Below are 15108 nucleotides of genomic sequence, written 5' to 3' on the forward strand. Positions count from 1 at the left end.
CTAAGAAGACAAGCAGTAGAGTTGCCCTTGAAGGTGTGTGTCCTCAAAAGGATGGCCAGGCTCTGTCTTCAAACAAAGTGCATTCATGGGAGCTTATCTCAAGGGAGAATTAATGCAACCGGGCAACCTCGTTTAACCAACTGCTGAGTCAAAGGGAATTAGGCAAGAGGCTCAAGTAAAGTATGAGCCAAAAGCTGTCCTTGCAAAAATACTACAACCTCTGCCAAAAACAGTCTGGCAAAAATCTACCAAAGTTATAAATACCTTTACTCTTTGACCGCACAGGTCCACTGCTGCGAATTTTTTCCACAGGCATAGCTGTACCTGAAATGACATTTATATACAAGTTTGCTCATTGTAGCACTTTTTTTGAAATAGCCAAAGATTAAAAACAACTCAAGGTTTCATCAGCAAAGGACTGAAAAAAAAAAACAAAAAACCAAAGACCTGTGATGCCATCCGTACAATAGAATATTGTGCAGCGAAGACCCTCCTTGTGGAAAGCTCTCCAACATGTATTTTGATAAGTGAAAATGTAAGGGGAAGAACACTATTATTATAGAATGTTGTTACATGCTGTTGAGTCAGTTCCAATTCATAGCGACCCTATGTGCAATAGAATGAAACACTACCCAGTCCTGCGCCATCCTCACAATCACTGCTATGTTTGAGTCCATTGCTGCAGCCATGTGTCAATCTATCTCTTCAAGGGTCTTCCTGTTTTTCACTGACCCTCTACCTTACTAAGCAGGATGTCCTTCTCTAGGGGCTGGTCCTTGCTGATAACATGTCCAAAGTACGTGAGACAAAGTCATGCCATCCTCGTTTCCAAGGGGCATTCTAGCTGTACTTCTTCCAAGACAGATTTGTTTATTCTTCTGGCAGTCCATGGTATATTCAATATTTTTTGCCAACAGCGTAATTCAAAGGCATCAATTCTTCTTTGGTCTTCCTTATTCATTGCCCAGCTTTCACATGCATATGAGGTGATTGAAGAATATCATGACTTGGGTCAGGTGCACCTTAGTCTTCAAAGTGACATCTTTGCTTTTCAACACTTTAAAGAAGTCTTTTGCAGTAGACTTGCCCAATACACTATGTTGTTTGATTTCTTGACTGCTGCTTCCATGGGTGTTGATTGTGGATCCAAATAAAATGAAATTGTTGACAACTTGAATATTTTCTCCATTTATCATGATGTTGGTTATTGGTCCAGTTGTGAGGGGTTTTGTTTTCTTTATGTTAAAGCGTAATCCATACTGAAAGTTGTAATCTTTGATCTTCCTCAGTGTTTCAAGTCCTCTTCACTTTCAGCAAGCAAGGTTTTGTCATCTGCATATTGCAGGTTGTTAATGAGTCTTCCTCCATTCTGATGCCACATTCTTTTTCATGTAGTCCAGCTTCTCGAATTATTTGCTCAGCCTACAGATTGAATAAGTATGGTGAAAGGATATAACCCTGACCCACACCTTTTCTGACTTTAAACCATGCAGTAACCCCTCCTGTTCAAAGAACTGCCTCTTGGTCTATGTTCAGGTTCTGCACGAGCACTAGTAAGTGTTCTGGAATTCCCATTCTTCTCAATATTATCCATAATTTTTTATGATCGACACAGCCAAATGCCTTTGCATAGTCAATACAACACAGCTAAACATCCTTCTGGTATTCCCTGCTTTTAGCCAAGCTCCATTTGATATCAGCAATGATATCCCTCATTCCACATCCTCTTCTGAATCTAGCTTGAAGTTCTGGCAACAATAATACATTATTATAGCATAGTATGTATATTGTAAACACTTATGCATGTAGAGGAGCCCTAGTGGCCCAGTGGTTAAAGCGCCTGGTTGCAAACTGAAAGGCCGGTGGTTTGAACCAACCAGCTGCTCTGTGGGAGAAAGATGTGGCAGTCTGCTTCCATAAAGATTTACAGCCTTGGAAACCCTATGGGGCAGTCCTCCTCTGTCCTGTAAGGTCACTATGAGTCAAAATCGACTCGACAGCAACATTTTTTTTAAGCATGTGTAATGTAAGTATGCTACTTTTGTATAAGAAATAGAAGTGATAAGAATGTATATTTGTATTTAAGTGTACCAGTGGATTTCTGGAAGTGCTTTTTTCTGTTTCTGGAAGGATACACAAGAAATGTCTAGAAATGGTTACCTTTAAGGAGTGAGAGGAGCCCTGGTGATGCAGTGATTAAGCGCTCAACTGCCAACCAAAGGGTTGGAGGATTGAACCCACCAGTGGCACCATGGGAGAAAGATGTGGCAGTCCACTTCTGTAAAGATTTACAGCCTTGGAAACCTTTTGGGGCAGTTTTACTCTATCCCACAAGGTCGCTGAGAGTTGGAATCAACTCAATGACTGTGGGTTTTATAAGGAGTGAGAAGGTCGGAAAATAAAATGGATGGAGACATAGATGGGAATGAGAATTCTCACCGAATACCTTTTTATAATTTTTTCTGCATTTCTTCTAACTACCATGGGGCTACTCTGTAAAGAAAATGGAGCATCTGTTTGATTAAAAAGTAAAATGAAAGTTTAAAAGGCAGACATCAAAGCTGTCACTTCACCATCCATTATTTCATGTTTTTGTTCATGTTTTGGCAAACTGCAGCCAGTGGGCCAAATTTGTCTGCTGCCTGCTTTTGTAAATAAAGTTTTACTGGAACACAGCCTCTGACACTTATTTACATATTGTCTATGGCTGCTTTCACACTGCAATGTTGGAGTTAAATAGCTGCTACAAAAGAAAAACCTGAAAATATTTACTATTTGGCCCTTTATAGAAAATGTTTGCCAACCCCAGCTTTAAACTATGGATTTGTTCATAAAACAGATGTCACCACACCTATTAATGACCTTTGGGTACCGAGGGTGTTTTGGCTCTTTGAAGTCAGCTTCTGTGTCCACTAGGTGATAGGCGAAATACTGTAAATGTTGAGGAGAACGTGGACTCTGGAGTCAGACAGCACAAGTTTAAACCTGGGCTTCGTCCCTCACTACCATGTGACCTTGGGCAAGTTAACATCTCTATTTCTCAGCTTCTCCGTCTATAAAATGAGGACACTAATAATACCTTCCTCGAAGAGTTGTTTGGAAGATTAAGTATGTTAATGTTGGCGAAGAGTTTAGCCCCATACCTGTTAAAACCAAACCAAACCCATTGCCATCGAGTCGATTCTAACTCGTTCCGACCCTACAGGACAGATTACAAGTGCCCCATAGAGTTTCCAAGGAGCACCTGGTGGATTTGAACTGCCAGCCTTTCAGTTAGCAGCCACAGCACTTAACCACTACGCCACCAGGGTTTCCGAAAACCTGTTGCCGTCGAGTCGAGTTCAACTCATAACAACCTTATGGAACAGAGTAGAACTACCCTTTATGGTTTCTTAGGAACGTCTGGTGGATTTGAACTGCTGACCTTTTGGTTAGCAGCCCAAATCTTAAGCACTACGCCACCAGGGTTTCCAATACCTATTACTTATTATTATTATTATCATCTGATACTGTGTGTGTGTGTGTTTTTTTTAAACAGGGTGATGACCATTTAAATGTATTTGGAGAGGACACTATGGGAGGTGAGTTTCCTTTCCTGATTCAGCCCAAAGTTGTCATTTTAATAGCTTTAAGCATATCCTTTTTCATTAAATATCAGCTAAGAGATGATAAAATACCAACACCAACTACTTTCCCCTTGGTCAGGGAATGATTAAGATGGGAACTCTTTGGATCTCTCCCTTCTTGATCTTGAAGAACCAAAGGGATGTCTCACTAAGGGATGTGTTTCTTAACTGTGCTCACAGAACATCACTCCCGAGATGCTCAGTGAAAATGGAATGTTCTGGTCAAGTATGTTTGGAAAACACCTAACACTCTGTCCTCTTTAGAAGAGTCACATACGTAAGTGCATGGCAAGGCTCCAAGAAGTCCTGCTTGGAGAGCTGTTTAATTCAACATTCTTCAAATTTATGGGAACACAAAACTCTTTTTCCTGCATAGCAGTCTGCAGAAATCATATACCGTTGGAACACTAAGAACCTAAGAAACACCAGGATTATACTGCTTTATAATTTTGTCATGTTAAAATTCTTGCCAAAACTAGCTATACAAATAACTGAAAATAGATGAGACTGTCCAAAAAAAGATAAGTTTTATGATTGCCATAGGTACTTTGGCAGAAGTACTTGCTTAACTTTTCCTCCCTGTAATAAATATTGTTATAGTTTTCATCCATAGAGATACGTTTGTATTATTGACTATGAGCACATACAAGTACGTGAGTTGTCTTTTTAAATGACCCCGACTCTAATCCTGCACTGATCCGTGAGCATGAGACCCAAACCCAGTGCCGTCGAGTTGATTCTGACTCATAGCAACCCTATAGGGCAGAATAGAACTGCCCCCACAGAGTTTCCAGGGAGCGCCTGGCAGATTTGAACTGCCGACCCTTTGGTTAGCAGCCATAGCACTTAACCACTACACCACCAGGGTTTCCATGAGCATGAGGTGGTAGATAATTTGTCATTTGATGATAATGGCAATAGCAGTAGGTGGAAATCATAGTCAACAAATGGCATCATAGCGATTCATGGGCAATGGCATGTAGACATGAGCCATAGCTTAGCTGTTACTTAGCCAAGTGCAAATAATCAACTCGGTCCCAACTCTATAAGGAATGACCGATTGCCTAATAAAAGTTCTCTTTTTCCTGCTTGTAGAATTACCACATATTTCTGTGGACATTTTTTTAAAGTAGAAAATAAAAGATGTCTAAATGCTTATGACAAATAATCATGGTTAACACTCTAATATATTTCATTTCAGTAAGTTGTCCGTATATTTATTTTTACATAGTTGAAAATACAAGTGTATATACAAATATTATCTCCAAATTTTTGTTCATATTATAACATAAGCACATTCCTATGTCATGAAAAACTCTCTATAAACTTAATTTGTAATGACTACATTGTATGAATGTACCATCAACTAAAAAATAACTTTTTAAAAACTGAAATAGGCTATAGCCATACCAAAAATAATAATAATAATAATAACCACAGCCACTTTCCTAGATTGAAAGGAGACTAAAAGTTGTTCACCTTCATAAAAGTAAACTCACAGACTGTTGTTAGGTGCCTTCAAGTGGGTTCCAACTCATAGCGACCCTGTATACAACAGAACAAAAGACTGCCTGGTCCTGCACCATCATCACAGTCAAAAATTCGCAGGCAAGGGAATGTGAAATGATCCTCTGGCCCCACATGTCAGGAGCACCAATGTGTCTGCCTTTAACAGAAATTTCCAGGTAACTTCTGATTTCTCCCACCACAGTGGAATACCCTGTAAAGAGAATGGAGTGTCTGATTAAAAAGAACAAAGAAATTTATCCTTCAATGTGAAAACCAAATGTTTCCAAAGATACTAAACTCAGTTCTTTACTTCCAGCACATTCTTCCTTCTCTCCGTCCGCTTCTACCCTTATCCCAACTTCTTCAGGCCCCATTCTGTCTCTCTGGTAGAGCTGGGCCTTTCACTATGCTAATAGTGGATTACTGTAAAAATGTAGCACTGTGTATATAAATGCCACCCCCCACCCGTTTCTACTAAGAAATAATCAGAATAATGATGTAACTCTCAAAAGTAGTTATCATCTATATAAAATATGAAGTGTGAGTCACAGTCCTATTAGTTTAAGTGTCAAGATTGCAATTTTGTCACCAAGATGGAAAATTGAAAAACCATCTACTACCTCATCCAAATAATCACACCCACCCATCATTTTAGTCAACTCACAGCCGTAGGATGGGCGAAAGCAGCTGCTTTCAGAACCAGAAAAACAGCCCACAAATCCATCTAGATGAGGAGCTCAGTGTCCACCCAGCCCTGCCCCTCCCCCCAGGCTCTCCTGCTTCGAATGCTGTTCAGAGAACCTCAGCAGCCCAGGGTGGGAAGTGCACACCCCCAGGGACTCAGGGTTCCAACAAAAAACAGTAAATACCTTTGAGCTCTAATGTCTTTATTTTAAAACTTCATGCAAATTTTTCATGTACTTCACAATATGTTGATGTTTATTCAGTCTATTCTGAAATTTGAAACATATCTCCCTTAGCATAGGGGTTAACAAGAATAATAAATTATTCAAAATTATCTTCAGCTCCTCTGTCTGCAGTCACATCTGTCCGCTGAGGGAAGAATTCTGCCTCAGATGCATTTTGTTTTGGCCAGCACAGTGCTTTAAAAACTCGACTTTGAGTGTTAACTCTTGTTAGCCATATCCATACCAGGCCACACCTTTGCCTGGCCTTTGCCTAAAACTCTTTCTGGAAGCCATCCTAGTTCTTGTTTATGGAATCAGCCCACCACTCCCTCTGTTGGTGCTGGACTAAGCCACTTAGAATTAGCCAGCTATAGATGAATTCGCACCTTGTAGGATTCTCTGACATACTAGGGCCTGCTCCGTAAGCTTTCTGTCCTCCTCAGTTATTTGAGAAGGCACTGTGCTGTGTGGCTTCCAGAGATTCCAACTCTGAACTTCACAGCATACTGAGCTAGCCTATAACTGTGTTCTTCACCCACCCCAAAACTCTGCCCCTAAGGCAAAAACCTGACTCCTGCCCAGTCATCATTGTTGTCGTTAGGTGCTGTCGAGTCAGTTCCAACTCATAGCAACCCTACGTACAACAGAACAAAACACTGCCCAGTCCTCACAATCGTTGTTATGCTTGAGCCCATTTTTGCAGCAACTGTGTCAGTCCATCTCATTGAGAGTCTTTCTCATTTTCACTGACTCAGTTGACTGGCAGCATGTTAGTGCTTGTGTTGTTATTGCTGGTCCACTTTTGAGCACTACATATGAAGTATAGTCTTTATAAATAAAGCCTCATATCCTTAAAGCAAGAGTGATTGTCTCTGCTCTTCTCTGAAATAGCCTTAGGACGCCTGCTGTTTCTGCTGTCTCTGGGGTCCTCACTCTAATTTTTGTTTGTTTGTTTTTGAGGATCCCCTGCTTCTGGACTTAAGTAGTAACCACTGGCATTTCCTGAGTCCAGAGACCCTGAGCTCACAGGGTCTTTCCCAGCTCAGGTTTTTCACTATACTCATCCCTTCAGCCAACTTCTACCCTAACCTCAAGAGTTCTTAGAATTATGATTTACTTAGGAATTTATCTGTAACATGCAACAATAATAGTGTCATAATTTTGTCAAGGAACAAAAAGGGCCATTTCCTCATGTTGTCCTTTCATTTACTGGAACCCCAGAGTCATAGGTATTTGAACTGAAAGAAACATTAGAGATTATCGGGCCCAAATGCTTCGTTTCACAGATGGAGAAACAGAGGTCTAAGGAAATGAAGCCACTTGCCTAGGTCAAGCCAGTTGCCAAGAGGACCAGAAATGTAACTCTTGTCTACTTACCCCTCAGGGCTTCCTACTGCACTGCATGGCAATTGGAAGTCATTTAGGGTGCCACGAACCACAGAGGGCTTTGTACTTTGCCTGAAATTCCTGATGTGAATCATATTTTGTCTTAAAGCAGGTGCTTCTCAAAATTCAGTCTTTGCTGAGCACCTTCATGATTTTTTGCTTTATCTCTATGCCACCTAAATATATATGATTTTCTTAATGTTTTTCTTTAAAATGACTCACTGTTTTTACTTACATTTATTTTAAAGGAAATTTTATATTACTACCTTAATTAGAGGAGCCCTGGTGGTACAGTGGTTAACAGCTACTGTGTGCCACCGTTGCTAACCAAAAAGTCGGCAGTTCAAATCTACCAGCCGCTTCTTGGAAACCCTGTGGGGCAGTTTTACTCTGTCCTATAGGGTGGCTATCAGTCAGAAATGACTCAATGGCAACGGGTTTGGTTTTTGGTATCTTAAATAGAAAACAGCATCATTTGCTGTAAATAGAAATTATTAACAAGATATCCTGTCTTACAGACTCTTCACTTGTGTTTTGACTCCTCTTTATTAAGAGATATTAGCAAATATTAAAAATGTAAAATAATGGGAAAAGTGCAGAACAGAATTTCAAATTCCCATGGACTCCAAAGTTCCCAGAGCCATGAAGGTCGTATGAAGTCATGAAACTATACCATGAGATAATCTTTAAATCTGAAACCAAAAATATCCTCTGAAGTCTTAAAACCAAACAATAGTTTAGCTTAACTGGTAAAAAATGTCTGCCTTGAGCATTAGCTCTTTTAAGAACTATCTATATGGGATCAGATTGACAACAGGAACTTGAAAGATAAGATAGCCTTAGGGGGCAGCGAGTTTATGTTAATAGGAGAGGAACAACTCAGAAAAGGAGGGTAAGAACGGTTACACAACTTGAAGAATGCAATCAGTGTCACTAAATGCTACATGTTAAAACTGCTGAATTGGAGTATGTTTTGTGTGTATATTCTCAACAACAACAAAAAAAAATAAAAAATAAAAAGAAATGTGAAATAACACCAAACTGAAACACTTAGGGGAAAAAAAAAAAAACTTACAAATTAGCTTTCTCACTTTGTGATTCCTGCTGCTTAATGACATGAGTTTTACCACCTAAAATTAATGATCTGTGGTAAAATGAAAGTGTCTTATCTGGGTCTGGAAATAAGGCTGAAATGGTTAGTGGTACCTATTAATTATGGCCTAGTAGCACATTTACTTAGCTTCAAGCTTCTTAACAAATAAAAGTACAACTCTATATAACATGAGTCAAACCAGGGTTTGGATGCAGTATTTCTTGCCAATAACATAACTTATTCTTATTTTAAAGGTTTTATGGAAGATTTGAAGAAGTGTAAAATCATTTTCATGATTGGTAAGTGACTACCATCTAATTTTCTAATGCAATTCATAATAATAACAACTTCAGAGGGAAAAATGGCTATTTATCACTCTGGTTTGAAGTCTTGTCCCTTTTGTTGGTCAGAATAATACTCTCTAGGCTTCTAGATTGTAGCTTTTTTTAATACAATTTTATATTGCTTTTGATTTGTGTCTTTGCAGCATAGAAAAAGTGTGACTCTAAAGAACATCAAATACCTGAGTTTAGCTCTAGAATAATAAAGTATATTATAATCCCATGGCTAAGAGGATGCTATGTGTTGAAATCTAACACACACCTTTCCTATTTTAATGCTGACCCTTTCTTTTTTCCCTAAACAAAGTATGTCGGTGACTAATCAAAACCAAACCTGTTGCTGCTGAGTCAATTCTGACTCATAGCGATCCTATAGGACAGAGTAGAACTGTCCCATAGTGTTTCCAAGGAGCAGCTGGCAGATTCAAATTGCCAACCTTTTAGCAGCTAAGCTTTTAACCACTGTACCACCAGGGCTCCTGTCAGTGACTACATATTCAAATATACCTCAATAACCTTACCCTGGAAAACAATCTACTCTGTCCGCTACTCTAGTACGTTGAAGTTCATTGGTATCTTAATTGTAGGACATAAAGCATTTGGGATTAGCCAACATTTTCTGAGCGTCCACTATGCTCCAGGTTATTTCATTTAATCCTTACACAGTCTTATAGGGCAGTAGTCTATCCCAATGATACATCTATTAAACAGTGAGAAAACTGACACTCAGAAAGGTTAAGGAATTTGTCCAAGATCACATAGCTAATGGATGTAAGACAGGATTTCCAGTTTTCCTCTTGGGAATACATGGGACTAGTTGTGCAGGAGTTAAAAATGCAGAGAATAGCACAAAATATTATCAAAGCACCTCCCAAAATTTAGTGTTTTTTTCTCTAGCCGTCTAATCTTTCAAATATATAGAAAAATTAATACACCTACTTAATATTTTTCAGAAAATAATATTCAGAAACAATGAAAAGATCCAAGCTTCTTCAAGGAGTGGGGAAAAGAAGGGTTATTAGTATCACCGAAATAGAATTGCATGAACTTAGAATCGTGCTCTCTAAAGGCAGGATGCTTCCTTGGAAATCTCTTAGTAAATCCCTCTCATTGTCAGATGAGGAAACTGAGGCTCAGAGAAGATAAGTGTTTTGATCAACCAACTGGTGGCAGAGAGGAGACCAGAGTCCGTGGTTCTACTTTCTCATTCCAGGATCCTCCCTACTCCCTGACTCAGTCACATTGGTTGTTACCCTGAACTTCCACTATCTCACACATTCACACATCCAACAAATACTTATTGAGTGTTAGGCCCATGCTGGGCAGTGAGCAGGATTTATAGAGCTTTCATCTTAGATGAAGAGAAGAATTAATCAAATTATCACAAGCCTTGGAAAGTATTAGGAAGGAAACAAAGAGCTGAAATAAAAAACTGGGTCTAGTGTTTGGGGTAGAAGTGGTTGATTAAAGAAAACCAAAGACATAAGGGAAATGTTAGTCCAGAGGACTAATGGACCACATGAAACACAGCCTCCACCAGCCTGAGTCCAGAACAACTAGATGGTGCCCAGCTACCACCACCAAAAGCTCTGACAGGGATCACAACAGAAGGTCCTGGACAGAGTGGGAGAAAAATGTAGAACAAAATTCAAATCCACAAAAAAAGACCAGACTTACTGGTCTGACAGAGACTGGAGGAACCCTGAGACTATGGCCTCTGGACACACTTTTAACTCAGGACTGAAGTCATTCCCAAAGTTCACCCTTTGGCCAAAGATTACACAGGCCTATAAAACAAACAGTAACACACGTGAGGAATGTGTTTCTTAGCTCGATCACACAAATGAGACCAAATGGGCAACACCCACCCAAAAGCAAAGACAAGATGGTAGGAAAGGACAGGAAAACTGAGTAAGTGGAAACGAGGAACCCTGGGTGGAGAAGGGAAGAGTGTTGACACATCGAGAGGATTGCAACCAATGTCACAATATAATTTGTGTATAAATTGTTGAATGAGAGACTCATTTGCTCTGTAAATCTGGTGTCAAGCACAATTAAAAAAAAAATTTTAGAAAAAATAAAAGACTACAGCCTTCAGAAAAAAAAAGAAGTGGGTGATTAGATAAGATAGTCAGGGAAGGCTTCCCTGAGGAGGTGACATTTAAGCAGAGAATTAAAAGAGAGAGCTAGGACTAGTGAAGGCATGAATGAAGGGTAAGAGAGGGAGAATTCTAGTTAAAGAGAACAATGTGTCTCAAGCAGTGAGAATTCCTGAAGCCTACTTCCAATCTATTTCCCACCTGCTTGTCTTTAATGGACCTTAACCTTGGGAACTGATTAAACTCTTCCCACACATATTTTACTTTCTTTTCAGAAAGAAAGAACATTTATACCTCCTACTGAACAGAACCGTGGGAGAAAGATGTGGCAGTCCGCTCCTGTAAAGATTTACAGCCTTGGAAATCCTATGGGACAGTTCTACCCAATACTGTAGGGTCACTATGAGATGGCATCAACTTGGGCACAGGATGGGACTGAACAAAAACTCATTATCGTAATTGGAAAGGAAAGTCAGTTGTGCTAGATTACTAAACTTCCCTTTTCTACATAAATTTTAATAATCCATTTTCTTGGCACCCAGACCACACACAGTGAAATATACTTTCTGTAGGGGCCAAATTAGGAAGAGGAGAGACCCTTTAAACTTGATGTCTCAGAATTGAAAGTAGGAAACTTTATTACCATGTAAACCCAGTACCGTCGAGTAGGACGGAGTAGAACTGCCCCATAGAGTTTACAAGGAGCGCCTGGTGGATTTGAACTGCTGACCCCTTGGTTAGCAGCCGTAGCACTTAACCACTATGCCACCAGGGTTTCTATTACCATGTAGAAATCTGTTATTAAAATATAGTCAAAAAACCTTCTAAAAATAGTATCACATATTTTGCAGGTTTTGTTTGTCTCTAGAAATAATATTATTTGAGATTTACCCATTGTTTAGCACTCATAGTTGAATTTTGAAATGTATTTTCAAATGTCGCTTCTATCTGTCCAGGCATACCTAGACTGAGGCCAGCTCAGCTCACCTGTTACTAAACCCTGTACCTTTCAGAAGGTCAAAGAGCACGGTGTAAAAGCCTTAGCATCACACAAAACTTGAGACCCTCGAATCCACAGACCATACTCTGAGAAGCGTTGCTCTGGGCAAAAGGTTTTTTTCCTAAACCAATTGAATTCTCCTGTATTTCAACTTATTAATCAGGCGTTACTCTAGTTAAAGAGCCCTAGCGGCACAGTGGTCAAGAGCTACGTCTGCTAACCACTGCTAACCAAAAGGTCGGCAGTCAGAATCCAGCAGCTGCTCCTTCGAAACCCTATGGGACAGTTCTACTCTGGAATCAACTCAACAGCAAGGGTTTTTTTTTTTTTAATTTGGGCAGTAGAACTAGGTTCAAAAAAGCCCCTGTAATAGGAAATGCTGCTCTTCCTCTAGAGTATTTACTGCGCTCTACTTGACAATTTGGGCCTTAGTTTAAATACTTTCTCGGCAGATGGCAGAATGGTATTCTGGCCCAAATTACTGCAGGCCATTTGAAGCTTATAAAAATACTCAGGATGTCATAGACACACCCATAATGTTTTGATGGGTTTTAATATGCCAGAGTCAATTGATTTCAATGGAACAAATGTAGTTTTGTCCATATAAGAAGATGGCTGAATTTTTCACTTTTCTGATTGTTTCCTTGGCATCTACCAGAATCACTGGGGTTGTATTATTAGTCAGGGGCAGGGTGGACACCCACACTTTCAGTCTTAAGGTGAAATTAATATTCCTAAAGCGCTGTTCCACAGTTTTAAAGAATCCAGTGGTTCCCTCTTGCCCACAGAAAGGTCCAGACTCCTTGGACGGGCTTTCAAAGCTATCAGTCTTCTGCTCCAACCCTGTCTGCAGTCTTATTATCTCTTGAATGTGCCTCACTTTGCCAGTCCTTTCACTGCAAATGTCTTCTTCCCAATCTAATCATGCCCCAAGATCAGGTTTAAGTTCTAACTCCCCGTGAAGCTTCTGTAATCATAATCCTAAGTCTTCCTCCTCTGTCCCCTCCCGTCTCTGAATTTGTATTACTCGCTTGGGTGCCTCACAATGACTAGAACAACAAATATTTTGGGGGATAATGAATTCTTTAGGAAACAGTGTGGTCGGTTTCCATAGCAACCGAAATAGCAATTGAAATTCCTGGACTGGAACTGACGGGCAGGTTGCTGCTGCTGTCGCTGTTTCATGCAGGACGATGGTTTCAGGTTAATGATGAGCCTAATCAGATGCTTCTTTCTCCACGTAGCTGCTGCCTTCTCACTGAGAATCAGCAACAGCAACTTTTGTCCACTGAGCTGATGCTATTTCTTGCTTATTTTCAAGGCAACACTTATAAATGAGGCAAGTAATGGCACTGATTGCCATTTGAGTAGGAGACATTTTCAGGGAAAAGGTATGGTCTGAACCAAAGGGAAAGGTGGCAAGGAGAACCTAGTTGACCCTTTAAATATTGTATGAATATTACCTCTTTGTTCCTGAAGAAAGAAGCTCAGTTGCTGTTTATACCTTCCAAAGAACAAATAAGAGATCTTACAAGGTAGAGCCAGATGATCAAAAGGATTGAAAAAATGTTCTATGGATTTTGGCTGTTCACGCACAAGTTGTAAGAACCAGTGCTGATGTAGACTGAGACGCAATCATTGCTGAAAGTAGAAAATTATTTGGAAAATGTGAAGATATCCTTTAAAGAGCCTCATTATGTCCCATTAGCAACCCCCTACAGTTTTCCACAAGCGTTTCTGCCTACATTTTTCTTTTTTTTAATCCCTTGATCATTATCTTACTATTATCCAATCTATATTCGTTTCTTTTTCAATTCTCCATTTTTCATTGCCTGCCAATGCCCCAAATATGACTTAACCTGAATTTCCGTTAATTCATATCTGAAGCCTTAGTAGAAGGACTTCAGTTTGGAAACACATCTGACTTTATAGGTAAGGGCTGATGCTAATAGCATAATAATCAAGACATTTCTCAACAGCCTTGGCTTTCAGTGTGTTGGGGACCTGAATGGCCTTGTGTACCTTGGCATTGGTGCTATTATAAGCTATTATTTTTTGCTATTCTGTGTCTTTTTAACTGCTACGTAACTAGTCCTGTTTACTTGCATGAGGAAAATTAGAGAAATGAGAATTTGGCTTAAAACTTAATATTTCAATGTCTGTCATTATTTCACTGTAGTTCTATTGTCATCTCATTATTACAGAGTTATGAATAATTTAATTTTTAGAAAGTACAGCATCCACTTTAAGATCAGGATAAACTTTTTTATGGAAATGACTCACACATTTGATTAAATTAAAAACAAACCAGGTCGTTTCAAGTTGATGTAGTTAGAGCAGAAGCTTGCATTTATCCAGCACTTAACACATGCCTGGCACTGTGTAAAGTGCTTTATAATGTTATCTCGTTTAATTTTTGCGACTACCCTTTGGAGTAATACTACTGCTATCTTGCCTGTACGAATAAGGCTTTAGAGAGTTAAATAATTTGCTGGTAAGTATTGGATCTGGGACTTGAAATTTTATCATGGGCAACAAATGCTGCCAGTTATTTTCCTCTAAATGGTAGTCTCAATTTATTTCCAAGAAAATGCCTGCCATACTCAAATCTGAAAAACTAAAGTTTGTCTGTTAGTCCATCTTTCAACTTGAAAAGCAGCTAGTTTAGCAACTCAACAATCACACAGCTGCTTCTCCTCTAGACAGCCATTACGCCTAGGTGTGCAGGAGCATCTATGCCTACTTCCCATTTGTCACAAAAAATATTAAAAAGACGTGTATTCACAGTCCAAATTTAATAAAACTAATTTTTTTTTAACTGTTTCATCGAGGGTACTCAAAAGCCACATTGGCTTTTTTGTTGGGCGGGGCTGTTCCTTTGTTGCTGCATGTACATGGGGGTAGAGAATACAAGTACAGTTAGATGCCTCTGCCTTGATTCACACCCACAGTACTACAGTCTTTGCTTCTGTACCATCAGCGTCAATGTCAACACAGTGAGAAGCAAATAACCTCTAGTGTTATAATTAGAACGGGGGACCCTTAGGTCTGTGGACCACACTTTGAGAACCACTGACCTCGGATTACTTGGGGGTGTGGAGTGTGTTGAGCAGGTATATGGAATAGAGAGAAACCCTAGATGTAGC

The 15108-nt window shown here is 39.6% G+C and overlaps 1 protein-coding gene across 1 annotated transcript in view; it reads left to right on the forward strand.

The window, feature by feature from the left end:
- Positions 1-15108, forward strand: part of AK5 (adenylate kinase 5) — a 318482-nt gene that overhangs the window by 235216 nt on the left and 68158 nt on the right. Inside the window, exons 9-10 of the mRNA XM_010591179.2 lie at positions 3539-3581; positions 8777-8821. Coding sequence (XP_010589481.1) covers positions 3539-3581; positions 8777-8821 — 88 coding nt within the window. The remainder of the gene's footprint in view (positions 1-3538; positions 3582-8776; positions 8822-15108) is intronic.

This window comes from Loxodonta africana, chromosome 3 (assembly GCF_030014295.1).
Source record: "Loxodonta africana isolate mLoxAfr1 chromosome 3, mLoxAfr1.hap2, whole genome shotgun sequence".
Taxonomy (NCBI): domain Eukaryota; kingdom Metazoa; phylum Chordata; class Mammalia; order Proboscidea; family Elephantidae; genus Loxodonta; species Loxodonta africana.